Below are 26,111 nucleotides of genomic sequence, written 5' to 3'. Positions count from 1 at the left end.
CTGATAAACACTGTAATAATAATGATAATTATAATGATAATAATAATGATAATAACAATAATAATAATATGAATAATATGAATAAATATGAATAAATATGAATAAATACATTTAAAAATAATGAATGAATGAATAAATAAATGAGTAAAATAAATGTGCACACCCTATTCCCAACACCGACTTACATCCTTGTGGCGAGGTCAGCTATTGTTAGCTCTGAGACACACACACCAGCCACCAGTGATAACAAATCGCCTCCCTTTGACCTTTGCGGAGGCTACTTAACCCCGCCGCACCATCCCTTCATCCATAATGGAAAAAAAAGAGCGAGCGTAGTGTGAAACTGAGAGGCTTTAACAGGACTGCTAACTCCTCTGTGTATAAAGCAGCGAGCTTAATTTGAACAAGCGTTAACACCGTCTCTGACAGGCTGAGCTGACGTTAATGAGGAGTAATGGTGTTGCATGCAGACGCCGCTGAAAAACAGCGAGGCAGGAAGACGAGGCGTTTGGGGGGGGAACAGGTTTCCAGATCACGATGAGAGACGAGGGCTTTAATGTGGACGTGAGACGGAATGGCGACCGGAGTCTTGTATACTGAGGAGGTATGTGCATGTGCAAGAGTGAAATCCTTTATGTGAGAGACAGACACAGAAGCGTGCACATATTTTAGAAATCAAAGCCAGGGTGATCTGCCACCAAGAGCTCCAGAATGCTAAAACCATAGAGTCACAGAGCCAGCCAGCTCTGCCTGCCAACCTTACGTACAGTACCGCACCACACTTAATGACTCGGAGCAAAAGAGCAGGAAAGGAACATCTGCATGCCACAGAACGCCGGTCTTTCGCGCTCCTCAAAATTCACTTCCAGAAGTAAAAAGACATAAACAGATGGGAGCAATAAATGAGGTTCCGCCATGCTATTCTCTCACTCTCTCTTGGCTACTCAAAGGGATTTGGATGGATGGAGACTAACAAAAAAGACAGTCACATACAGAGACGGACTACTTTTGTTCCTGTCTACAGGCTCAAGGGGGCTTATACAGTAAGTCCCAGATTTCTTTTGGGTCCGCAAATAGAGACAAAATCAAATCCCTTCAGCTTCAGACGGTTCCCATTTAATAACGCAGGAGCTGAATTCCTCCGTGCCGGGTAAACGGCCATATGCGGCAGCGCTGGATGAGGAAAGCAAAGCGGATGGCAGCGCGGCCTGCGTATTAGCCAAGGCAGCTCTTTAACATCTGTGTTCAAATGGCCAGCCTGACTCATTTCCAATCTGGACCAATGGCAAAGCGGATTACTGAAGAGGCCTACGTTTAAAAAAAAAAAAAAGGTCTAATAGGAAGACTTGGCCTTGGGATGTTTCTCTGAAAAAGATCTCATTAGGTGTAATGGAGAAGAAGAGCCTCTGGGAATGGAATGAGTAGCGGGGCTAATTGGGAACACTCATGGGTGCTCAGACTCCAACAATCTGAGAACGTGAGCGTGCTGAAATATGGTTGGTTTGAAGAGGGTTTGGACTGATGTACGACTTTAATCAATATTCTAGGGCCAGCTGGAAAGTTGTTTTTTTTATTGTAAATTCATGTTTTTATTTAAAGGGTAGCAATTTTTTGAGAGGTTCTCTGCCATTTGAAGGGTGTGGTGAATTGGCCAGTTTTAAAGGGGCTGGAAACTCAAACGTACTTTCAGCATTTGTGGTCACACAAACTATATGATGCTGGGGCAAACTGAATGATTGTAATTCTTTTGCAAGTTTTTGGAAAATTTAAATTGCACCCACAAACGACAAATATTTAGAAATAATCTACGTTCATACTAACACACCTGAAAAACGCATATTACGTGACCATTCACATGCTCTGGGCATGCCCGTGCCGGTGTAAACAGGAAGTAGATTGTCTGCTCTGCAGGTGGTCGCTTAGTTGCAGAAAATACTACGGAGGATGAAAGATTACATAATTTATCCCGATTTTAATGCCATTTAAATAAGCTTTATTGTTAGGGTATTATTAGGTATATTGTTGGTTTTTATATGACAAAGATGAAGATTTTTGTTGAATGAAGGGCAATGAGACGCAGCATTTTTTTCCAGCTGAGACGCTTTGGTTGCTATGATAGAGAATATCCGCAGAAGTAAAAATGTCGGCACAAGGTAGGATACTTCCTCTGGATGAAGGGAATGCTGAAGCACGTAGGGAGCATGTGTTGACGGTTGGTTTTTGTGGTATTTGTCCCGCCCCCTCCTTCATTATGATTGGACGGCTGAGTAAAAAAATTACAATGACAAGCGCAGCGTTTTACCCAAAGTTAAACATTTTACAACAGCGCTCAGCGCAGAATAGACGTTCAGCGCCTCATCCCACTGCTCGCGTTTGTAGCATAGTGTAAGTACGCGCCACTCCTAAAGAATTAAAAAAAGAAAAAAACGTGAAACATAGCGGTTGTGGCGGTTGCTTGCCATCCCCGGCGGTCAGCTTGTCAGTAGCAATATTGCAGTTATTGCGACAACCCTGCAACACTGAGGACGAGGTGGAACTCTTGCTGAAAGTAACACGAGTATAAGGCGGTCAAGAGGAAAAAAACAGAGATTGGGAATCGTTGCAAAGCAAATACGGCGACACATTAGAGTGGTACCGGGAGCATTATCCATCAGCAATGGGGAAGGAAAACCCACACAAGAAATATGAAATCACTAAAGGAGAGGGTAGAATTTAACTGCACGACAGCTGCTATTATCCATGTTGAATTAACCACTGGTAGTAAAGGCTGATTTGTTTTCTTCCGGAAAAGGGTCACCTGATAGGGGCGTGACGAATCAGGGAAGGACACGTTGTGACCGAAAAGCCATAATCAGGAAGCGAAAAGTCTCCGTTTCTATCCGTCTAGACTAAAACACTATCTTGGAGTTTTCAAACTCAAACGGCATCAGTAGCGTTTTCAGAAGTCTCTGTTTTAGGGGTTCAAAATGCTGGAGTAGTGTGGACGCTATGGGTGTAAACACAGCAAAAGCTATGCATTTCAAAACTTCATAGTGTGGAGTCCAGAAGAGGCATCGGGGTTAGCTGACAAGGGGAGAAATGATGGAAGAGCGCGGAATGGAAAGAGGAAGAAAGGAGAGAGAAGAGTCAAGAGGAGGAAACGAGCCGCTGCTGACAGTGATGCCTTGGAAGTTATGAAGGACAGAAGCATGGGGTCTCTCTCTCCAGTGAAGAAGTGCACAGATTAGATCAATTTCACTGACACGGGCTGATAACAGGGCCTGGGGTAATGAGCAAAGCATGATTTATTAATGTCCGCTTGTTAGAAGCGGAGGAACGAGGCCGAAGCCTGCGCTAACGCGCCGGGGTCACACGGGTCAGGGAGAGCGGACGTGGCTGCCAGGACGGCTTGGATGTACAGCGCGGTTCCATCCCACACCGCAGAGACAAAAAACAAACAGGACCAGATAATGATCACTAGTGGGACTCCTTTTAGCAGCACTAGCTGACCTATATACATAAACCAATAAGCAACATTTGAGAAGTCAGTCAGTGCAGATCTCAAATAAATCACTTCTCAGATGATAAACTATTTGTCACGGAGCCCTGGAAGGCTGAATCACGCTGAACCGGTGATGTAATAGGTGTGAATTATGACTCCTAATCTAGCATCTATAGGGATGTGCTGAGCCTTGTGCTGATCTGAGAGAATGAAGCTTCACCGTATTGTTATTTCTCCTGTGAGAGTGTGCGTTTGGACTGAAGCCCACCTATAGACAAATGACACCATACATTCTGGGCATGCTGGTGCACAGTAATTCATATCTGGAGGGACACACACACACACACACACACACACACACTCGGAGCCATAAACATGCCAGGCAATAGTAAGAAATCACCCAGAATTCTCTGATATGTGGGCAAGGCTTCTAAGGTGTCCTTGTCTGACATAGGAGTTTTTTTTTTCCTGCTCCGGAGTATAGTCCAAAATATGTTTTTGTTTTGGGTGTTTTATTTCTACCTTCCTGTTGTGAGGCAAACGGATGACTCAAAGCCCCACACAACACAGCCAGTGTGAGGCGGCGAGTCGCTTCACAGACTAATGAAACCAGAGAGGCAGAAAAAGAATTAGTCGTGCTCGGGCTTGTAACATCAGCCGGTTAAAGCCTGGTGCGCATGCAATTAGATCGACGTGGTGAAATACACATTACGCAGTATGTGTGTGGGAATAAAATGTCGGGAAGTGACAGACAGATGTATTTATGTGTGTTTGTACAAGTTCGAGGAGGATCATTTTCCAATTATCCCTCAACAGCAGTTGGCAGCTGTGGGCATGATCATTAGGTCTATACGCGTTACTCCGGTGCATTGTCTCCGTGCTGTATGACTCAGATGTGGCAGCGCATGATATGTAGTCGAGGCTAAAGCCTAGTCACTGTTGTGTGTGTGTGTGTGTGTGTGTGTGGGTGCAGCGAGGAGACATGTGGTTTATAAGGCCGAGGAGGGAAACGGCAAAAAGCTCAAAAGGCTTTATCTCTCGCTGCTTGATTGGCTTATAATTGAGTTGCCAAGGAGTTGTACGCAGCAATCCGTACACTGGGAGAAGTTTACTGAATACTTTCTTTTAAATCCATTTTTCCCCCAACAGAAGGGGCAGGGGGGGGAGCTTCCCATCTGTGTGTGTGTGTGGGCTGCTGACTGAATAACCGAGGCCCTCTGGGGAACGAGTTTATTCGTTTTCCCTCACCAAAAACAACAACAAGAGAAATGCCGAGGGTGAGAGAGAGGGGAGAAGGAGGGAGCGTTCCTCTGTTTCAGAAGAGTCAAAGAGCAGCTGGTAGACAGAACCCCCCACCCCCACCACCACCACCACCACCATCATCATGGAAACAACCTCTGGACATGCTTTATGGATCTCAAAGGATGGTATAGTTAGAAGAATCATATGGGGGCCATGGAGTACATGCGGAGCCTCTAGTCACGTTTGTTTGCTTTTTGTGCATAGAAAAATCTGATTATAATGTTCTTTGTATGGTAATGAGAGAAAGCTGACATACCATGCATTCTAGCCCCAGATGCAGTGTTTCTAAACGAGCTTTCAGCAATCTGTTGGCTAATTCCACCTACATAGGAAGCCTTTTCTGGAATAGCTCCATTACCTGCAACTGTAATTAATTCTCCCTCCGTGAAAATTGTATTACTCAAACGCTGCTGCACCTATGAGCTCCGCTCACGACCTTCCATTTATCACAATACGCACCTGACAGGATCACCGTCTATTTTTAGCCCCCCTCCACCCCCGACACCTTTAAATTATGCATGTCTTCCCATGTGCCGATCGTTTCCTGACACGGAGGGAGGACGAAAGTTATAATAAAATAAAAAGCTTGTCTGGTTGGTTGTGTGTGAAGTGTGCTGATTAAACAGCCCAGCTGTTAGAGGAAGCGTTAAACAGCGCGGTTTTTAAAGTTTCCTTCCTTCTGAATCATTTTGAAGACTCTAACTCCAGGGTCATTCCCATGCTTGCGACACACATATGACTAACGCTCTGAGTCATGATTATGAAACTAAAGAAACAGTGATGAGGAAGGAAGAAAAGGCGACCTGAAGGTGTGTAATGTCTGGAAGCTTGTTGACGATCCTTTTCCCAGGATACACAGCTGTGGATGAGCATTCAGCGATGACTCTAGAGCTCTAAGGCTTTTTATTGTCTACGCCGCAGACGCTGAAAATGACACTGATTACGGCTGAGCTGGGTTTTTGTCTCGGGGTACTTATGCAGCACTGTTTCATTTCATTACATCATGCCATCCCTCATGTTTCGATTTCTACTCCCACTTTTGGGCTGCTCCGCTCGAGTGTGGGTCTCTGTCCTCGCATTGATTTTCCAATTGGGAGCGAGGCCCCGGGAGCGGCGAGGCACAGACAGCGCCCATTGTTTCCATTTGCACTACGCGATGATGATCTCACCGGCAGCCACGCATGCCAGCCTCTCTCGCTCCTTGGCTCTCTCTAGACTTCATCAGCTGAGAAGCTGCTGTTAATTACCAGTCCATATTCTAATTGCTCATCACTCGGCACGGTGGCGAGCCCTGGAACCGGGGACAGACGTGAGGAAAGAGACAATGGCGATGAAGGGGGCCATTTCTGCAACTCATTGACCCGGGGTAATTTGAAGCACATTTGGATGAGAAGGAAAGCAGGATACGGCAGACCGCGCTGGTTTAGCGTCTGATGTTAGCATCTGCTACCATTGGGGCTACATCTGGGTCTGAAAAGTGAAGCCAATGCGGAAGTGCCTTAAACTTGCATTCTATCTAATAGTTAGCTCCTCTGGTTGCAAAAAGATTGTATAGAAGTCTATGAGAAAATGAGCCTACTTCTCACTTGATTTATTACCTCAGTAAACATTGTAAACATGAGTTTATGGTCTCAATCACTAGTTTCAAGTCTTCTTCAATACAGCACGATGTTCATTTAGTAAATTATGGTCCCATTTAGAGTCAAATAGACCATAAAGCAGAGTACCGTTGTCCGGTCTGGGAGTTATCCGTGTATTCTTCTTACAACTTTAACCCTTTCACAGTGTGTTTTTTCAGTTCATGAAAGTTAATTGTAACATTTTGGTCGCCTAAAAATGTGTTATTCAGTGTTCGGTCGTACACGACGATGGCCAAAAACCAAGATGGCGACAGCCAAAAACCAAGATGGCGACGGCCAAAACCCAAGATGGCGATGGCCAAAAAAATCAAGATGGCAACGGACCAAAAAATCATGATGGCGACGGCCAAAAACCAAGATAGAGACAGCCAAAATCCAAGATGATAACGGCCAAAAACCAAGATGGCGACGGCCAAAAACCAATGGGTGACATCACGGTGACTATACGTCCACTTCTTATATACGCTCTGCATCCGAGGCTGCGGAAAAGATAAACACTACGGCTGCCGGAGCGGCGTTTTCATCGAGGAAGTGTAGCGATTAGTGGTCATTTGGTTGGTCGACCAACAACTCAACCTGCTATCTTTGCTACGTGACCCATATTTCATATTTGCTGTTCCTGCCTTACGGATTCACACAGTCCCACGACCCCCCCCACTCCCATGTGAACCCGTGACAAGTCCCTCTGTAAATGCTTGACTGTTGAGATTAGCATCACATGCAGGAGATAAAGGAGCATATTGTGCAAACAAACACTGATATGCTTCTCATGTTTAGTGCTGACAAGCAAGATGAAAGCGTTTCTCAAACCACAACAGTAAAGGGACTCACCATCTCCTCAGATTAAACAATCAGAGTCATATAGAGGCTGATAAATACCTAAAAACCAAAGAGGTGATTCAGGGGTTAATGCATCCTGGAAAGAAGATAATGGCAGGAGTCATTGCAGCTAAATTATAGATATAGAGGGCAAAATCCACTGCAGCTAGTGTATGAGATAACGTACTGTACTGTATATTGCCATTATGAGATGCTCAATAAAGAGGCTTTCAGGTATTGACAGTTGGGTTCTGTCCAAGACGGTGTAAATTATTCATGTTGCGCGTATGTGCGATCAATGGCAGCTGCCTGACAAAGATCCAGGTTTTATCGCGTCACTCAGATGCTGTAGCGACCATCTGATTTTTTGCTCCGACATATTTGACAAAGTCTTTCCACGCTGTGTCAGCTTCTTAGCAATTTCCCCCTGTCACGGTCCCCGTCTGTTTTCAGGCCGTGACGTGCCAAAAACACACACCTCAGAGACGGATGTGTTGTGCAGATGCAGGTTTTTCCTTGCGGAGCCAGTCTGAGTTCATAAAGCAAGGATCAGGATATAAGCTGGGAGGGAGTGCACCCTCATTTATTTTTTTGCTGCAACCTGCTGCTGCTTTTCATCCTCTTAAGCTTCAAAAGACATACAGAAATCAGAAATCTCCCTCTACCTTGAGATAGATCTGTGGACCTGAGTTTCCAAGAGGAACGAGGAGTGAAAAGGAATAAAAAATGAAATGAAGGATTATTTCCTCTTTCTTTACTCTCTCCTCAAGCCGCCGCAAAACCCCCTCAAAGGACATCTGTCCATCTCTGTGAACACCAAGGGGCTGATTAATGGCCTGGCTAACCCGGCACTCAATGCCGAACCCCACCACGCCAATCTAATTACCCAGAGACGAGCACACAGACTCTAGCATCTTGCCCTCCTCCTCCTCCGCCGCTCCATGCATTAGAATGAGGCGGCATTAAAATGGATGACAAATGTGGATTATGTTCAGCAAAAGAAAGCAGAGCAAAGGAAAGGAAAAAAATGTCCAGGAATCAAAAAGGCTGCCTGTCTTGAATAATAAAAAACTGTCTGCCTCAAACTGCAGTCAGGGAATGATAATGAAATAAATAATGAATTGATTACTATGCATCTGACGGAGATGATTTGTACGTGCCGCGAGGGGGTCCCGAGCTTGTCGCGGCGCCGCGGACAGGCTTAATGAAAGAGGAATGAAGAATTCTGCTCTTTTTAATACCACTTGTGATAATTGGGCCTCCGCTCAGAGTGCTCGGCACAAGTGCATCTCGCTCCTTTTCGAAAAAACATAAATTACGACCGCAGACTTGGCTCTTTTCGCTGCGTTTGAAATTAGAAACGAGAGGAGTCCCATTCAGTGTTTTGATCTGATTAGTATCGGGAAATCAGCGTGCCCATTAGAGCACATATACCCCCTTTAAGATCCAGATTTTACTGCCAAATCAAATCCTCAATATGATCAATACTATAGCAGGGATGGTCTAGAGTGGCAACAAATCATTGTGATCACTTGTAATTTCCGCTGACAAAAAGGGAAACCGGGGTAGAAGAGCTGTTTCCCGTTAATATCTGACTATGGACTTTACTTTCAGAGAGAACAATTCTTTAAAGCGGCAGTAGGCAGAATATTTTTGGCATCATTTGGCAAAAAATCCATCATAAAGTTTCAGCATATTGCAATTCTAGTGTTCTGAGAGAAAACTAGACTTCTGCACCTCCTCATGGCTCTGTTTTCAGGCTTTAAAAAATCTAGCCCGTAATGCGAGACTTTGGCCAATCACAGGTAATTTCAGAGAGAGAGAGCGTTCCTATTGGCTGTTCAATGGAGGCAGCTGTCAATCACTCACAAGCTCCGATCAAACGGTCAAACTAGGCAACGCTGATCAAATATGAATCAATATTCTGTTACTGTAATGCCTATTGTAATGCTATGTGTCAGCCGATTAGACCGTCGTCATCTATAAGCTCCATAGATGTGGGTCAATAGCAGCCTACTACACCCACTAGTAGGTTTTATCATCTATTCACATGGTAGATCGCAGAAAGAAGGTATAAAAAACATATGACAGGAGCAGAAGCAGAAGTCAGTCGCTGTAGTATTGTGAAAACTACGATGTTTTTTTCCTAAACTTAACCAAGTGTTTTGTTTTTTGTCTAAACCTAAAGAAGCCTTTTTATTTGTGTTCAAAATGTGACTTTTCATTCAATTTTTACAACGTGTTGCTCATAAGTTCCACTTTTACAACATAGTAGGCAGAGTAGGCCCCTAATGACTGACATCTATGGGGCTTATAGTGACTGATAATGTCTATTTAATGGCCTGATAACGGTCAAATCGGGCGGTAGTGTACTGTCTAGCTGTAAAATGAGAAAGTTTACTCCGGCTGGTGGGCGGTGCTTGGTATTTCCTCAACTTGATCTCAACATGGCGGCCGTGTCACAAACTCTCATTTTACAGCTAAACAGTACACTACAAGATGTTTCTGAAAACATTTGAGGTGATAAATACGCATTACAGAAACAGAATATTGATTCATATTTGATCAGCGCTGCCTAGTTTGACCGTTTGATCATAGTTTGCGAGTGATTGACAGCTGCTCAGAGACGGCCAGGCTCCAGTTCGGCTCTGATTGGTTGTTTTCCTCCGGTCTGTGAAATCTTGCAGATGCCGTTAGGATTTTTTGTCAGATTACCTGTCCGTTTTATAAAATAACTTTTTTTAATCCTATTTGCTCCAATCTTGCCTACTGCTGCTTTAATACACAGATCTGACTATGAACAACGGCCTTTCTCTTTCAGAGAGAAAAATGTTTTTACACGACAGACTAGAGGAAGTGGTAAAAGGAGGCCGTGCTTCTTCCTGATCCACTCAGATGCACGCTGGGTTCCTCTGCGGGACAATATGGACTCGGCCAGACCCTTCTTCTACTCGCCCGCAAAGCCAAGAACGCACACACAACGCATGGGAGAAATGCACACATACATGTTCAAACACTGATTCAATTAGTTTGAAGGAGCAACAGGGGCCTTCAGGACAATATTTTCATTGCAATAATAAAAAGAAAAGCTTGCTTATGGCCCTCCCCAAGCAAATATTTGGCTTTTGGGTCGGCTCTATTATTCATCCCCTGAGGAATATGTGGGGGCCAAAACTTTTTCAACAAAGACTAGAAAAAAAAAACAGCAGAAAAAGAAAAACAGTCTGAGCATTTACAAGGCCTGGAGGCTTTCTGTTAATAAATCAAAAACATGGTCCGAATGCATCCAGGTAGTGCGGTTGTGTCGTGTGTGTATGTGTGTGTGTGTGTGTGTGTGTGGGGGGGGGGGGTGTCTGTGCTGTGAGTGGACTTGGGATATGTGACTTATCCCCGTCTGGGGACGGAAGAACTAAACCCTTATTCTTCCCACATAAAGTTCCCCCGGTGGGGTGATGATCGCTTTGTGCAGATAAGCCGACAGACAGGAAAATATGACAGAGCCTGTTTGTGTGTTTGACAGTGTGTGTGTGTGTGTGTGTGTGTGTGTGTGTGTGTGTGTGAGTGTGAGGCTGGGCAGGATGCCTGGACTAAATCCCAGCATCCCCGGAGGCGGCCGCTGTTATCAAGGAGAGGGGAAGTTATCAGGTAGGACAGGGAGACAGAGGGAGAGAGAAGACGCAGACAGATAGGCAGACAGTGACAGAGAGAGAGAGAGAGAGAGAGAGAGAGAGAGAGAGAGAGACCCGGAGGTCCATCAGGACGGCTGACATTCATCATCGAAATTGTTGGGTCTCGTCGAAAGTGTTATGGAGACGCCGCTACCTCCAGAGACTGAAGGGCAAACACAGAACACTCCTACTGTGCTCGAGCAGGCAGTAGTCACTTCTAATACTGCAGTGTACACCCCTCAGACTGTGACTCACCTCCAAGAACATACCGGAGAATTGTTCTGTGCTGCCATGGGTTTACTTTTCAGATATTTTCTCTAGCCCTCCCCCTGTAACTGAAACTACCTTTAAAGGGATAGTTTGGGTGTTTTGACGTGGGGTTGTATGAGGTACTTCTCCATAGTCAGTGTATTACCTACAATAGATGACGGTCGGCACGCCCCCAGTTTGGAGAAACAGACAGGAGTTACAGCTGGGAAGCAAAGCAATGTTCTGCTGTGTATTTTAGACACCTAAAAAAAGCCATTGTATCCACCTTTGCTCTTGCCAAAGCCACCAGACTCCATTGAAAAAACTCTAATTTTACCTTGCAGAAAACGAGGGGTTGCTGGTCTACCGCCGCCTCGATCGGTTAGTTTATTTGTGCTATTGTGTGACTATGGTGCATCCGAACTAACCGAATTCACACAATAACAAAAACAAACTAACCGATCGAGGCAACGGTATAGACCAGCAGCTCCAGTGTTCTGTGAGGTAAAATTACAAATTTTTTCAATGGAGTCTGGTTGAGAGCCTAGATAACTGAAACATAGACTGTATAGCTGTCTCACGGCAAGGTAAGACGGTGAAAATATTCTAAAAATAGTGTACACTAACTGATGGTCAAACTGGGGGGTGTGCCGACCGCCGTCTACTGTAGGTAATACACCTACTATGGATATATACACCTACTAAGGATAAGTACCTCATACAACCCCACTTCAAACTAACCCAAACTATCCCTTTAATGTAATTTTTCTGTGATATCTGAATCGACAAACCCTCCCAAAAATCACCTCTCTGTGACATGAGAATAAAATGTAGTACCTGTATCCACTCTTTGTTTGAGTCTTCTGCCGGTGTCCACGCATTCTCATAGTAGTTGAGTCTGGAGCGCTCCGGGGACCAGCTGGGGTTGTACTGGGATGAGGCCATGATTTGGTCCGACGTTACCTCTCCCGATTCCATTCCCAACGGGTCGCTACAGTCAAAGTCTGGTGAGAACGAAAGAAAAAAAAGGAGATGTTTAGTTGAATCCCCGAGCAAACGAAAGCACCAGAATGTACCCAGCATGCGCTCTCAGTGTCTCCCCAGAATCGGAGCTCGTCTCTGGGGAGGAGGACACCACACGACAGGCACTCAGCGCCGCTGCTGCTGGCCCCGGAAAAGAACAACACATCAGCGACGCCTCAGTAAATCCTCTCTGTTTCTCTCTCTTTAGTTTCTAATGGAAGCCGGATGGAAGTGTTTCGCATTAAAAATGTGTTCATAAAACATTCAGTGTGGGCTAAGATTACGCCGGTATTAGGCATTAAAGTGGCTTCCGCTCCGGTTGTTTCTTCCACTGACTGGATCTGTTTCCCTCACCTCCCTGTGGGCAGTTTATCTTTATTTTGCAACACAATGACTATTTTACCCAACTTGGTCTCTTGGGGAAGTTTAGCTGTGTTTAGCGTCTGTATTTTGGGGCCATATATCACACTCAATGGGCCCAACCGCCCATGGTAACACAAACAAGGGAAACCTTGTTTGTGTTGATGTGGTGGCAGCCGTTTTCAGGCATCCAAGGCTCCGCGACTAAAGACCCAGCTGGGTCAGCTCGAGGTCGGCCTCTCTAAACCCCCAGAGGTCAGACGCGCTGACATCGCCGTGGACGGAGCTGCGGCAACGGTTGGAACGAACGATATGACCTTTTGATCTGGGCTGGAGTCGTATAACGTCACAACACAATAACACAGAGGCATGTGAAGGAGGCACACTTTCACACATTCTTGTGGACCGTTATTCTTCTTGTTTATTTACTTCTTTTTGGTCATAAAACTGTGAACCCTTCGTTCACAATCCCCCTCTTCTTTAAGCACAAGGCTCCCACTGCCATAAACATATGGACCATTGCCGAAAAACGCAGTCATGTGCTTGTGTGTATACACGGACACACACACACACACACACACATACTCGGAGGGCACAGGACGGGGAGCAGTGTGGCGCTGCTATGTGGCTGCTGCCTATGAGCTAACACAGATGGTCTCCCCATCTGCCACACTGCTAACACACCTCAGTCACTGGGTCAGCGTGTGCGTTTGCGCCTCGCGGTGTCAACGCGCGGCCGCACGCGCACGTGGTCACGCGCGCAAATGTGTCGGAAGTCTCAGTGTGAGGCCGTCTCGCACCTCCTCAGCCTCATTCGTCGGCTCTCTTTGCGAAGACATGCCCAAACTTTTGTGCTTTTGTGCATAGCTGGATCAGGATCAACACAAACACAAAGAGGCGTTTTGTTTGCTGCTAAGTATCTGATCATGTGGGTTACCGAGCAAAGTGGCTCTGATAGCCGAGACGATAGCGAGTGTTGGTTGGATGGGCGGGGAGGGTGATTGGAGAGAATGAGAGCGAGAGAAACTGGGACGAGGAAGAAAAGACAAGGCCTCCTTTCATCACCTTATCACCTCTAATCAGCAGCTTTCAGCGCGAGCGCAACCCTTCCCCTCGCCATGCGGAGGCGAGAAAATCCACCGTGTATTATGCATAAGGGGATTATGAATGATTCAAGCGGTACATCTCTGGAAGAGTGCAAGGCAAAAGTTTGGAGACTTTTTTTTTCTCTCCTATCTGGGATACGGTCGGTGATGTAAGACCAAGCAACTCGTGTAAATTGAACGTGTTTACTGATCAGGGGTCAGATATTACACCATGCCTCTTAATGTGAAAAGTTGATTTGCGTAATCCGATCTCAGATGTGCGATTAAAGCGACTCAAGTAACTCGGAAGAAGAGAGATGACATCAGCAGTCACCGCTGTGCTTATTACTGAGAGGCAGGGTCATGTGTGTGTGTGTGTGTGTGTGTGTGTGCTCGTCTTCCCTCTGGGCAAGACAAAATCCTTTTTTGGAGACGATTAGTAGGTTTGTTGAATGTCATCCATCTCCATTGCTATTCAAAGAGCGACTGTGTGTGTTTGGGGTGGTCCAGCCCTCTTGACAGATTTATGACTCCTACCAGCAGCTCGTCTTCCTTAATGAAAGGTTTAGTTGGAGCGTTTTTGCAAAATGGGGTCAGGGGGTCGAGCCCTGCGATGACGACGCTGCGTGTAAAAGCCCTGGGGGGGGGGTGATGTGTCCTGGGTGGTTACCGGTGCCTTTTGGAGCCCCGTCTGGGCTCACGTGGTGTAAAGGTCTTGTAAACCACGGGAGGCACACTCGTACGCTGTGACACATTACCCAAATGAGAAAGCAGGAGGTGTTTATTTAATAACTCGTGAGCTCTGTTAAACGTGTGGGAATTCATGAGAATAGAAGCATTTTGTGGCTTCGGTTGCAGACAGCATCTGCTTGTTACTTTTAGTAACACTCCTCGGGGGGGTTGCTTTATTGCCCTCTAATTCTTGCGCAACTACCCGATTCAAGCTCATCCAATCCAGATTTTTCTTCCACTGAACAAATGTGATAGGGCTGTCAGAGTTAACGTGATAATAACGCAAATTCGTTTAAACGCCACTAATTTCTTTAACGCATTAACACAACTTTCGGTTTTTAGATCAGTTCTAAAGCTAGAGTGAAGATACTGGTATCATATGAAACAAAAAAATGTAAGGAATCCATTGGTACCAACCGTGTTATACTAACTTGTGAAGGAGGCTAAATAACGCTCCAAAGTTACGCTAAATTTTGGTGAGGAAAAACTGGCATTGCCATTTTCAAAGGGGCCCCTTGACCTCTGACCTCAAGATATGTGAATGAAAATAGGTTCTATGGGTGCCCATGAGTCTCCCCTTTACAGACATGCCCACTTTATGATAATCACATGCAGTTTGGGGCAAGTCATAGTCAAGTCAGCTCACTGACACACTGACAGCTGTTGTTGCCTGTTGGGCTGCAGTTTGTCATGTTATGATTTGGTTTCTGGACAATATTTGTCATTGTTTTGTTTTGTTAATTGATTTCCAATAATAAATATATAAATACATTTGCATAAAGCAGCATATTTGCCAACTCCAATGTTGATGTATTACTATTAGTATTAAATACTTGAGAAAATCTCCATTAAAGGTAGATTTTGAACAGATAACAAAATGTGTGATTAAATATTTTAATCGATTGACATCCCCATCTGTTTGTGTGTTTTTTACGCCATCTCACCCTCTGGAACGGTCCTTTCGATGACGGTGAAGTTGGCCGAGAAGCCCTCCTTAGCGATGGCGCTATCGGTGTTGATTGTCAGTGCCAGGATGCCCGTGTAGGAGATGATCCTGCCCGGGGTGTTCTGCCCACAGTACCTCCCGATGTATGGACCGACTGGAGAGAGAGAGAGAGAAAAGCACAACTGTCGTTACTCAGGTAAGACTTGGGTTAACTCAATATTTGTTTGTGTGCCACACAGCCATGTCACACATGGCTTTAACTACCAACTCCCCCCCCTCCCCCCTTCCCGCATGGAGGTGTGAAGACTAGTGTGTCAGTGAAGGCATGTTTACCCCCCGACCCCATAAAGACGCTTAAGAAAAGACTCCCAACATTCCTGCTCGCTTGTCAGACACAAAAAGCGCAAAGCGGAAGCGGAACCTGCGGTGTGGGCAGGTCACGGTCTATTTGCTGGCTGTAAATTCCTTCGCCTTTTTTTTTTTTTACTTGAGACGAACACAGCCGCGGCCGGAGTGGATTTTGTGAAGGAGACTGGCTAGAGACAATAGGGGAGCGTTAAAAGAGAGAGAGAGCAATAAATGCACAAGAGGGACCGCTGAGCAGACTGAGTAGACGGAAAACGGGAGGTGGAACGTTAGGGGGAGACAGAGTGGCGGAGAGAGACATGGGAAAGAGTGATGGGGTAACATGGGGAGGGAGTGGGAGAGCACAATGACCTTGCCCTATGTCTCTGATGTGTGCTATGATCCATGCACATGTGTGTTCCTGTTGGTGTGCAGAGACCTGCAGCTTATCTGTGATTAGTAACGCTGTGATCAGTGGCGAGTGACAGTCCTGCCTCCCCGTGGCCTCCCTTCATCCAAAACCAGCTCCTATACATGAAAGGCCAGACCGCGGGGACTTCACGGGGCAGGGGGGAGCGATGGCTCCGATTAATCTTCATAACCCAGGTGCCTGTGTGAGACTCTATGTGTGCTTTTAAACCCGCCAAACATAAAAACGCCATCTCCCGGATTATCATGCATGACTCCCCAGCGCTATGAAATTTTAAAGAGCCTCGCTATGAAGTCCACATCCCAGCCAGCCTCCTCTCCCGTTCCTCAGGGGAAGAGGGACTAGGGAGTGGAGGCCGTTCTTCCGCAGCACCTGTCCGGTGAGGTGTGATTACCGCGGCGCTTCACGCAGGCCTGCATTCGCCCGGACACATCCCTTTTCCCCGCACACATCCCCGACGGCAAGCACGCCTCAAGCCTTCTGCGCTAATGCACTATCGATCCGAGCAGGCACCGCAGGAGCCACCTGGCAAAAGCCGACACACATGTGGCATTTTACACAAGGCTGTCTGTCACACACAACAACACTCGAAGGGTGTGATGTCAAATCGTTCCGAAGCGGTAGCGTCCGGTCTCTGCCTCCTGAACAAAGGAGATTCTGGTGCGTCTTATTCTGCTTCTTTTTGTGTCACACTTTCCGCTGAAAGAACTGAGAAATCTCTGAATTTTAATGAGTCGGAAGCAGCACAGGAAACTTTCTTCCTTTTTTTTGTAAAAATATGTATTAAAAGGTGATAATAATGTGACATATTCTCAGCTCCTTAATCAACACAAATCTTGAAAATTAAAACATGTGCCACCTCCAGGACCTATAAATGAGTTATGAAAATACTTAGAGGAATCAAAGGTCAACTCCGCTCAGTTTTTGTGAGCTCAGAGAATATTGAACTTCAAGTAAACTCACTTGGAAAAAAAAGGGAGCGTGATTTACACTTCAACCTTATCACTTGGAGCGCCACGGTGGAGAATACTGATGCTCTTTCAATTTTCGGCCGCTGATGGGTGAGAAAAGCTTTCATCTCGTCTGCACCCCCGCGCTGGAATAGCCGGGAGAAAAAGTGGAAACTTCAAGAGCTGGTGAGTTCAAAGCCTCATCTCGGGGCCGCGGAGGCGCCGCTTTGAACACGGCGCACTCTCTCGCACTCCGTCTCTCACCTGCTGATTTTTTTAGATGGATTTGAGAATGCTATTTTATGGCAATGTTTCATTGTGTGTCTGAATCTGCTGCGAGAGCTGCGGGGCCATTTGCTCGACCCTGCGACCGGGAGATGTTGGCTCTGATCACGGACCGAGGCTGTTCAAATTCTCCAAAGGAAATTCCTTTCGGAGTCATTTCCTGCAAGATCGCATTGTGCTTTCCATGCGTCAGGGAACTTAAATATCATAGCCTAGATTAGACCTCCAATTCCCAAATGCACAGACGCTAACAAGTCAATGCAGCCCGTGACTGTAAAAGGAAAGGACGGGCCTCGTAATCAGGAAGCGATGACGAAGCGTTACGCTCACGCCGACAGACTCTTGGAACCCGGCCAAGTGCGGTTAAGGCAGTTAGCCCACTGGCCCGGATAATGCTGTCATTCTGTGTAAAACTGTTCGTTTCCTGTGAAAAAAAGCAGTGAGAAGTGAAGTTGAAACCCACCAGAGCCCCCCCCCCCCCCACTCCTCTTCTCTCCTTTTCCACTACAGGATAGCAGATTTCTAAGCAGTGGGATAATGTACATTTCAACAATTACTTTTTTATAGCGGTGATATTTTCTGGTTAAAGTTTAAAGAGGACCTATTATGCTTTTTTTTTCATTTTATTTAGTGTGTTAAATAGTTTTTTGTGCACGTAAAAGGTCTGCAAAGGTACAAAGCCCCCCCCCACAGAAACACTGATCCTGAGCTGCCTGAAACGCCTCGCTTGGAATCCTGCCTTTTTCTTCCGTAACGTGGTGATGTCACCAAGTAACACATTTGCATAATAGAGAGCTGCAGGAATGAGTCCTAAAATCTGGAAACGAGTTGGCATTTTAGCACTTCCGGTTCCCCTCGTCTGGAAGCCAATGGGTTCTTAGTTCGATGCCACAAGCCGAAGAGATTTTAACATTTTGTTCTACGATATAAAATACGTTAGCAATCGCTAACAAGTGGCTAAATGAGACCACTTAACGTCATCAAGAGCGGCTCGTCCGCCTTTACAGCCTTGTTGTGTTTACTCGCGCTCATGCGACCGTGGTGTAGTTGGTTTATAGCCTAACATTAGCCTTTTACTTCCGGCGATTGCAGTCACGCCTCAAAAATCATAAAAGTGGTGTTCATTTGTGAAGAGCAGAGCTTATTTTCTGCAATAATCCAAGACCCGATGGAAAAATCCCATTTGCTTTTTGTTGAGATAACCAGGGCGATGCTAACTTCATGGTTGGTCTACAAAAATATGTCATCCCTGGAGCACTCTATACCTGCCTAGCGGCTAGTTTGGCACGCCCTCAAACAAAGCTAGTTAGAGCGGAGCTGGAGCGGAGTCCGAAGAGTTCGGTGCAGTTGACCAATCGCAACAGAGTGGGGACAGCAGACCAATCAGAACATTAAAGCTTGTAAACATGTTCTAGTAAAAAACCCAAAATACAAGTATGAATCTGTAAATAAAGCATAATAAGTCCTATTTAAGTCATGAAAAAGCACTACAGTAGTACTACAGTGTTAACCAGCGCTGCTTGCTCACCTCCGGGGAAGCCATCCCAGATCTCCAGCCTGTCGTAGCGGCAGAAAACGCCAGTAGGGGGCGTCGGGTCGGGTTCCAGCTCGAAGCTCTCGAACTCCAGGATGATCTCGGACATCTTGGGGGCGAAGATCATGAACGTGCAGTCCAGGTTGTTGGGGTATTTCTCCGGGAACCCGGGCGACTTGATGACGCCGCTGTTGGAGGTGAAGTTCCTGGAGCATTCGGGACCTGCAGGGGAAGGAGGAAACGAGAAGTGAGAAGATGAGACGCAGCGGGGGACAAAGGAAGGGGCGGGGGACGATTCTTTTGAATGACTGTTAGTTAAATGATCTGTTTCGGGGGGGGGGGGGGGGGGGCTTTGTTGAGAAGCTCTGCCTCCCAGCTGCTCTATTGAATGGAGGACAGTTTACAGCCCAGAGACGAGAGACCACCTTGATAGTTTTTCTATGCACTAGAAGCTACATCTGGGTCTCTCAACTCTCCTCTGTGTGCCTTTTTTTCTTTTCATTCCCTCACGGGCACAATCATCACACTCCTTCATCACTGTGTGTGTGTGTTAAACTCCTGGAACATCTGGACTGCGAGCGTAAACATTGGTGAAAGGCCTCAATCGGCAGAATCAGGGAGCGGTGAATAAACAGCTTGATTTTACCGTGTAAAAAACCTGCCTCTCACACTCACACACACACCCTCATCAGGACACGTCTGTGAAACATACGAGAGGTGCTTGGGCAAAATGACAGCGTTGGTGATGGAGGGGCGAGGGCAATGACTGCGCATACATCAACACACACACACTTTAACACACGAGGGAAAGTCAAAATATTTATTCACAGCTCCCCGGAGAGAGCTGCCTCTCTCAGCTGATGAGGAGCATTAACACATTTCCCGTGTTAGCCACTTCTCGGAGCACGAGATTATGATTCAGGAATGTGTGACATTGGATTTAAAAAAAATAAAAATGGCTGCGGGACATTAAGACGTGTTCACTACGCTGGCTCAAGCGCCGGGCCAAATTGTTGCCAAGCCTGGCTTCACACACACAAAAAAAGACTGTCATCCAGGGCAATTATTTGACGCCATTAGTGGCAGAAATGTGAACAGGATAATGTCATTTTCATGCTAGTCTGACATCCGGCACGATGGGCTCAGATGGGGCTCGATCGAAACCAAAATTGCAGGGAGTTATTGCTAGATAGAGCCTCCGTGCCACAGTCATTGTAGCTTAAATAAACGTGGCAAACTGCTTTTTTCCACTGTCACTCAAAGCTTCTTGCTGGGCCCCCTAATTCAAGACCATCAGGCCCACTTCAGCTTGTCCACCAGTGGAGTATATAGAGTGAGAGAGCCACGTCGATTTCCTCTCTCTCTCTCTCTCTCTCTCTCTCTCTCTCTCTCCCCCGAGTTGAAAGCCACGGCGAGCGGCGTTGTGACTCTAAAGAGAGCTGACATTTAGTGCCGCCGCCAAAGTGTGGCTTTTTTCGAGAACAGTGGGCGCCGTTAATTTCACAGCTTCCCCTCCGTATTTGCTCCTGGAAAATGGAGAGATTTTGTCGAGATGAGAGGGTTGCCGGTTGCTGGCGTTCTGCACTTTTACCTCGCCGTGTTTGTGGAGAAATGTCAGACAGTTTTTTTGGTGGTGGGGTGGGGGGGACGATGGATGCGAGCCACTTCTTTTGAAAAAGGCGCCTGTGAGTGCTCTGGACAGCTGCGGTATCCAAAGTGCAATTCAGGTCGATGTGTTGAATTTCCCCGCGGATATTGGCTCAGATCTCGGCTCTCCGTCCGTTTCATCGGCCTCCACCATGACCCCTTATCGCAGCTCAAAACTCAGGCTATAGAAACATAGAATGGCAAGACGGATACAAATTGTCCATCATATTTTGTCAGTATTAAAGCGGCAGCAGGCAGAATATTTCTGGCATCATTGGGCAAAAAATTCCATAATAACCTTCCAGCATATTGTAACCTCACCATCCCCCATTAGGACTTCCTGTTCCTGTGCTCTTCCTGAATCACCGCGACCGAGGCCGAGCCCAGGACAAACTCCCCCTATCGTCTCGCCATTGTGTGCCCGGCTGCGTTCGTGTACCCCCTCAAGAAAAAGGACAGAGGGAAGACATCCCAAACAAAAATAGAGTGGCGCTCTGGTCGCTCCCACCGGCGAGATAATCATCCAACAGATCTCTTTTTTATCTAGTGCCTCCACATGGGAGGGCTTCCGTCCCCCGAGCTCCCCCCGCCCCACCGTCGCTACACACTCTTGACGCTTTGTGCTGATGTCTGCGTGGGAGGCATTCAGCGATAGCAGTCACGCTTTTTGCTGCGGCGGCGTCCGTACGCGTCTGTTGACAAGGAGCTTTCGGGAGACAAATATATTCTAAGCCTCCGCCCCCTTACCTCGCCACAGTTGTTGGTGTCTTTTCCCGGCGGATTTATCGCCTCAAAAGGGAGAGGGTTGAAATATGAAATGTTCGACTCAGGTGAGGCTGACAGAGAACACACACTTAGATTGTCTCATTTCATCTGAGATAAAACAGCTCACCCAATAGTCCAACTGCTGCTTTTAAACAAAGCTGAATTTACGACAGGAAGTTGAGAAAAAGAACCTTGAACAAACCCAACATTTACCAGCAACCCTCCAACCAGGCGCACACACATTTAATAGATTCCTTTAACTCTCCATTCTGCTCTGGACGGGGGGAGTAAACACACGTCACTCCCGACTCGCTCACTGAGTGATTAGAGTTTGTTTAACGGGACAAGACGTGGCCCGACAAAATGATATTTAATGGGGCTCTGATTTCAGTCTTTGCGAGCGTTACAGATCGATATAAATCTTAAATAAATATGGTTCCAACATTAAGGCCTTTTTTTTCCACTGTTAGTCTCCCTGATGACTTGTCCTCTACGTCTCTATTAAGCTGCTGCTTTAAGTGCCGAACGCAGACCAGAGACTGGGCGTTAATCACTGGAGCAACATTACGCCAAGGAACAGGCGTTAAATGTGACAGCCGCTTGCTATTTTCATTTTTAAATCTGTCGCTTTTCCCTTCTCTTTTTTTTTCCCTCCATCTATTCATCCTTCTCTCTCTCTCTCCTCGGTGTGGGTTATTAGAGGCCGGAGCCATAGGGGCTGAAGGTGTTGTTCTTGGACTGTTAAAGTAAATCCCCCACTGTTTATGTTCCATGTTGCTCTCTGGCTGATCATTAGCCCAGTTCACAACCCTCCACCTCCATTATTGCCCCCCCCTCCTCTATTCCCCCCCTTTCACTCTGTCCTCATGCCACACGGACAAGAGGGGTTAATCGTCGGTGGAGAATTAACTCTTTCAGCAGTAAATCACACATTAACCTGAAGCCTGCGGAGCGTCAGTCATTGAAACAGATGGGAAACGCAGGTTTACCCATACACACCCCGGGGCACCGCACTACTGGCATGCTGTTTAGCGCATTGACTGCGCCTGTGGGGATGACACAGTGCTGATGGGATGAAAGGGTGGAGGTGGGAAGGGGGGGGCCACAGTCTCCCTCTGGCTCCCCTTAAAGAGATTTGTTGTCTTAGGTTTCCATGAGGGCCGTGTGTATGTCTGTGTGTGTGTGTGTGTGTGTGTGTGTGTGTGTGTGTGTGTGTGTGTGTGTGTGTGTGTGATGACAGTACGTCTCCATGCCAGATGTGACCTACGCCATCAGGGCGTGCTGTCCATGAAAGCAGGCAGAGCGTGCCCCCCTATTAGGCCCCACCCAATACACACACACACACACACACACACACACACACACCTTGAAAGTGTTTTCACAGGTGTGTGTGCTCAAAGTAAAAGCACCCGCATCACAGTCACATGATAAACTTTTGCGTGAAAAGATGGTGTTTTTAAGTGTGAAGACGAGGGATGCGGAAAAACATCGATTCACATATGTTTCGTAATTTTTTTTTTAAATCGATTTTTTGATGCTAGAATTTATATATTTGCTTCACTTGAGTCTCTGCGGAGGCAGAAGGAAGTTATTTTTATTGTCGAAGTCTTGAGTAACGTGACATCATATCTGTTACAATAATCGAAACGAAGCCGCGGCGAGCCGAAACCACGGATGTGTTAAAGCATAAAACGGTGGAGGGTCTGCGTGGATACGAACTGCACCCTCACATGTTAAATCCAAAGTGGTAAACATTACATATCCAGTAAAGTATGGAAACACTTTGGGTTTCACACATTGATAGGAAAAGCAGAGCTAGACATCACGGCTGAAGCTGCACGCTAACTCTATCACGGACAGGACATTGCGGTAATGTGCAGTCGTGCCGGCCGTCGCTCTCATCTCCGTGGTCAAATCAGCCGATGCTACAACTGTAGAGCACCCATATACTGACATTTATGTTAAATGCATTCAAACGGCCCCGATGGAGCTGACCATGGATGTATAAAGAGAACGGAGCTGACGGGAGAGCTAGAGACGGACTTGGCGAAGTTAGCAGAAGTATTCATGTCCGGTTTTCACAATAAGGTGTTAACAAAGGGAACTCTATGTACAAAATACATCTATGGATTAAGATTGATTGGATTATATTCCCAAGAAGTATAGAACATTACATGTCCCTTATAAATTAAAAAGAAGATACCACTAATTTGTGAGGGAAATAGTCTTTATCCTTTGATTTCTTTTGGTTTTTTTAATAAATAATGCCTGACAATGACTGATATATCTGACTTCTCTGACTACATACATGCTGAAAATCAAACATTTCTACTGGATTAATTTAGATATTTTCCAAAGTAAAAGTCCCTAGAAGTGTATGATGACGAAGGCCTCCATCCAATAGTCATTCTGCTGAATAATCTTGAGGAAACGGGGATGAGCTTGTGTGTGCATGCGAGTGGGAGACAGGGAGGGATCATGGGGAGGGGGGGGGGGTGGCTACCAGTGGCACTATCTCTGCCTCCTCGCCCACATCAATGGGCCCTCGGCCAGCATTGATGTGGCTCCGAGCGAACTCGGAGCTGTTAAAAGAAAACATATGTGGTGCGTGTGTACTTAAGAGGACGGATCTTTCCAGAAAACACTTGAGGATTTGAAGTGCGATGCTGCCAGATGACAGGATAAACACATCTTTTAGTCTTTCTAAAGAAGCACCAGGATTTTGAGGGTGGAGGGGTAACCCCCCCCCCCCCCCCCCCCCCCATCTCATCTGTGGAGTTTTACTCTGATATTACTGATTTTTCATGCTACTCGTGGTTGTTTATCAGACTCAAGGCCTCAGCTTGCCCAGCTTTTTATTTATGCACCGCTTTTATTTCAGCGCTGGAAGCCGAAGGCCTCCGCAGAGACGTACGCAAACACAACTAGCTTGCTAATCTTTGAGCTCCCTTCAGCTCAGATATTCCTCATTTATCCCTCTTCTCTATCTCCTCCCCCACCTCCACCACCACCATCTCGCTCCTCCCGTCTCTCGCCAGACTTCAGCCAGTGGAGCGAGGCTGCCAATTTGCAGGCTATAAAATAAATTGCCCATGCTAATTAAGATGGTTGGATGGGATTGAGGAGTGGAGAGGGGTAGAGACTGATGTGGAGGCGGCCATAGAGAGCCGCAAAACAACCTGTTCTCTTCCAATTAGACACTTCGCAGGACTACTGTTGATAAAAGCCAGGGCTACAAACGCTACAGGAAGTTGTGTGACAGTGTATTTACATGGTCTACAGCTTAAACCTGCACATGTAAACATACTTGTATAAGTTGGCGTACGATCCCAGAGGGGAGTCTGCGTTTGTTTGCTGTGTGGGTATATTTATCTCCCGTGTGACCTTTGCTTTGTACGTAACCCCCCACATGCAAGGCAGCGCCGTCCTCGAGGTTGACTTCCACTGATCTCCACGCCTCTAATCACAGTGATAAACAGCCTGCATTCTTTGCATTTCCCCCCCTTCATTGGCATGCACGGGCGCGCGCGCCTCCCATCCCTCCGCCCCGCTATCAGAGCATCTGTGTATCATCATTAGCGTTACATGTGTTAGCCAACACAATGTTTTCCCAGCTAATACCCTGCTTGTTGATAAGCTGCGCTAATCAGCTAGCTTTTTTGAATCTCTCTCTTTCTGCTTGGTTTCGCTCTCACAAACTGAGCAGGGCTGTTAATTGATCTCAGGGCCCCGTTTCTTTTTGGCGAACGCAGTAGTCAAAACACGGAGTGATATTCAAAGGCGTAACGAGGGTCTGGATCCACTAAGGGGAGAGGCGGCACACCCATGGTGCTCTTCTTCTCCGCAGGGGGATGGCGCTAGGTGCAAAACACCAAGACGAAAAAAAAAAGTTCTGTCCTGGGTTTAATCTAACAGCAACGCCCCCGCTGCTGAAGTCCTGATTACCCTTTGGATTCCATAAGCAAAGATCCTCATCTAGCTCCAACTGTCTAGTCCTGACTCTCTATTTTCTATCTAAAGATAGATTTATCAAATCTTAACAGATTTTGGAAATGTGAGAGAGCCCACTCATGTTAAATTTAACAGTTTTGTTCCTATAGTGTGTGGAGAGCAACCATTTGGCCCAAACAGCACAACACGCACTAACGGATTCATTCATGAACAACAAGAGTCCCGACTAAAAAAAACAGGAAGAATTAGCGCTGTTAGTTTTTGTACTACTTTGTACTGAAAATTCACAAAGGATGTGTGGACGAAGTCAAGAAGACACATTTAATAAACACTTGTGTTGTTGCCACAAATCAACAAGTTGGTCCTCCATTTCTGAGGTCCATCTTACTACTACTTTATGCTTCACGTTTTGCATTAGTCCATATATTAGCCCATAAATTAGCCCATGCATTAGCCCATGCATTAGCCCATGCATTAGCCATGGCCGCCATGACGGCGGTGGTTGTCCTTTCGCTTCAGGCTCAACTGGCTATCGTTCTTTTCCCACGTGACGGCGTCATCGGCTGTCCTCGGGGGTTCCCCGCACACCACAGGAGATCCGATCGTAAATGCTGAACATGTTTAATATTTATGATTTGAAATCGGTGCGGCCAGGATGGACTTCCGAGCCTATCGGGGGATGTAAGAAACACTCTTAACATACCTCACACCACAGGGTTATCTGGAAAGATAATCTTTAGAACCATCGAAAAATCAGAGCTTTGCTGACGATTGTCGGGGCTTGATTGTCGTGTAGTGTGTACCCAGCATGACATCCATATTTTTTGCTAGATATGTATTTCCTCAGTGTTCTACGAGTGTGCTCAACAGTTCCCCTATCGCCACTGGGCCCCTAACAC

General features: G+C 46.4%; 1 protein-coding gene across 4 annotated transcripts in view; it reads right to left on the bottom strand.

Moving 5' to 3' along the window:
- nrp1a (neuropilin 1a) overlaps positions 1 to 26,111 on the bottom strand; it is a 74,491-nt gene that overhangs the window by 23,584 nt on the left and 24,796 nt on the right. For all 4 annotated transcript variants that reach the window (XM_074621227.1, XM_074621228.1, XM_074621225.1 and 1 more), the window contains exons 5-7: positions 18,844 to 19,071; positions 15,304 to 15,459; positions 11,997 to 12,163 (exon numbers count right to left, since the gene is read on the bottom strand). In XM_074621227.1, the coding sequence (XP_074477328.1) occupies positions 11,997 to 12,163; positions 15,304 to 15,459; positions 18,844 to 19,071 (551 nt within the window). The remainder of the gene's footprint in view (positions 1 to 11,996; positions 12,164 to 15,303; positions 15,460 to 18,843; positions 19,072 to 26,111) is intronic.

The sequence above is a fragment of the Sebastes fasciatus genome, chromosome 21 (assembly GCF_043250625.1).
Source record: "Sebastes fasciatus isolate fSebFas1 chromosome 21, fSebFas1.pri, whole genome shotgun sequence".
Taxonomy (NCBI): Eukaryota; Metazoa; Chordata; class Actinopteri; order Perciformes; family Sebastidae; genus Sebastes; species Sebastes fasciatus.
The sequence above is the reverse complement of the archived record's forward strand: the minus strand, read 5'-3'. Positions and strand labels throughout refer to the sequence as shown.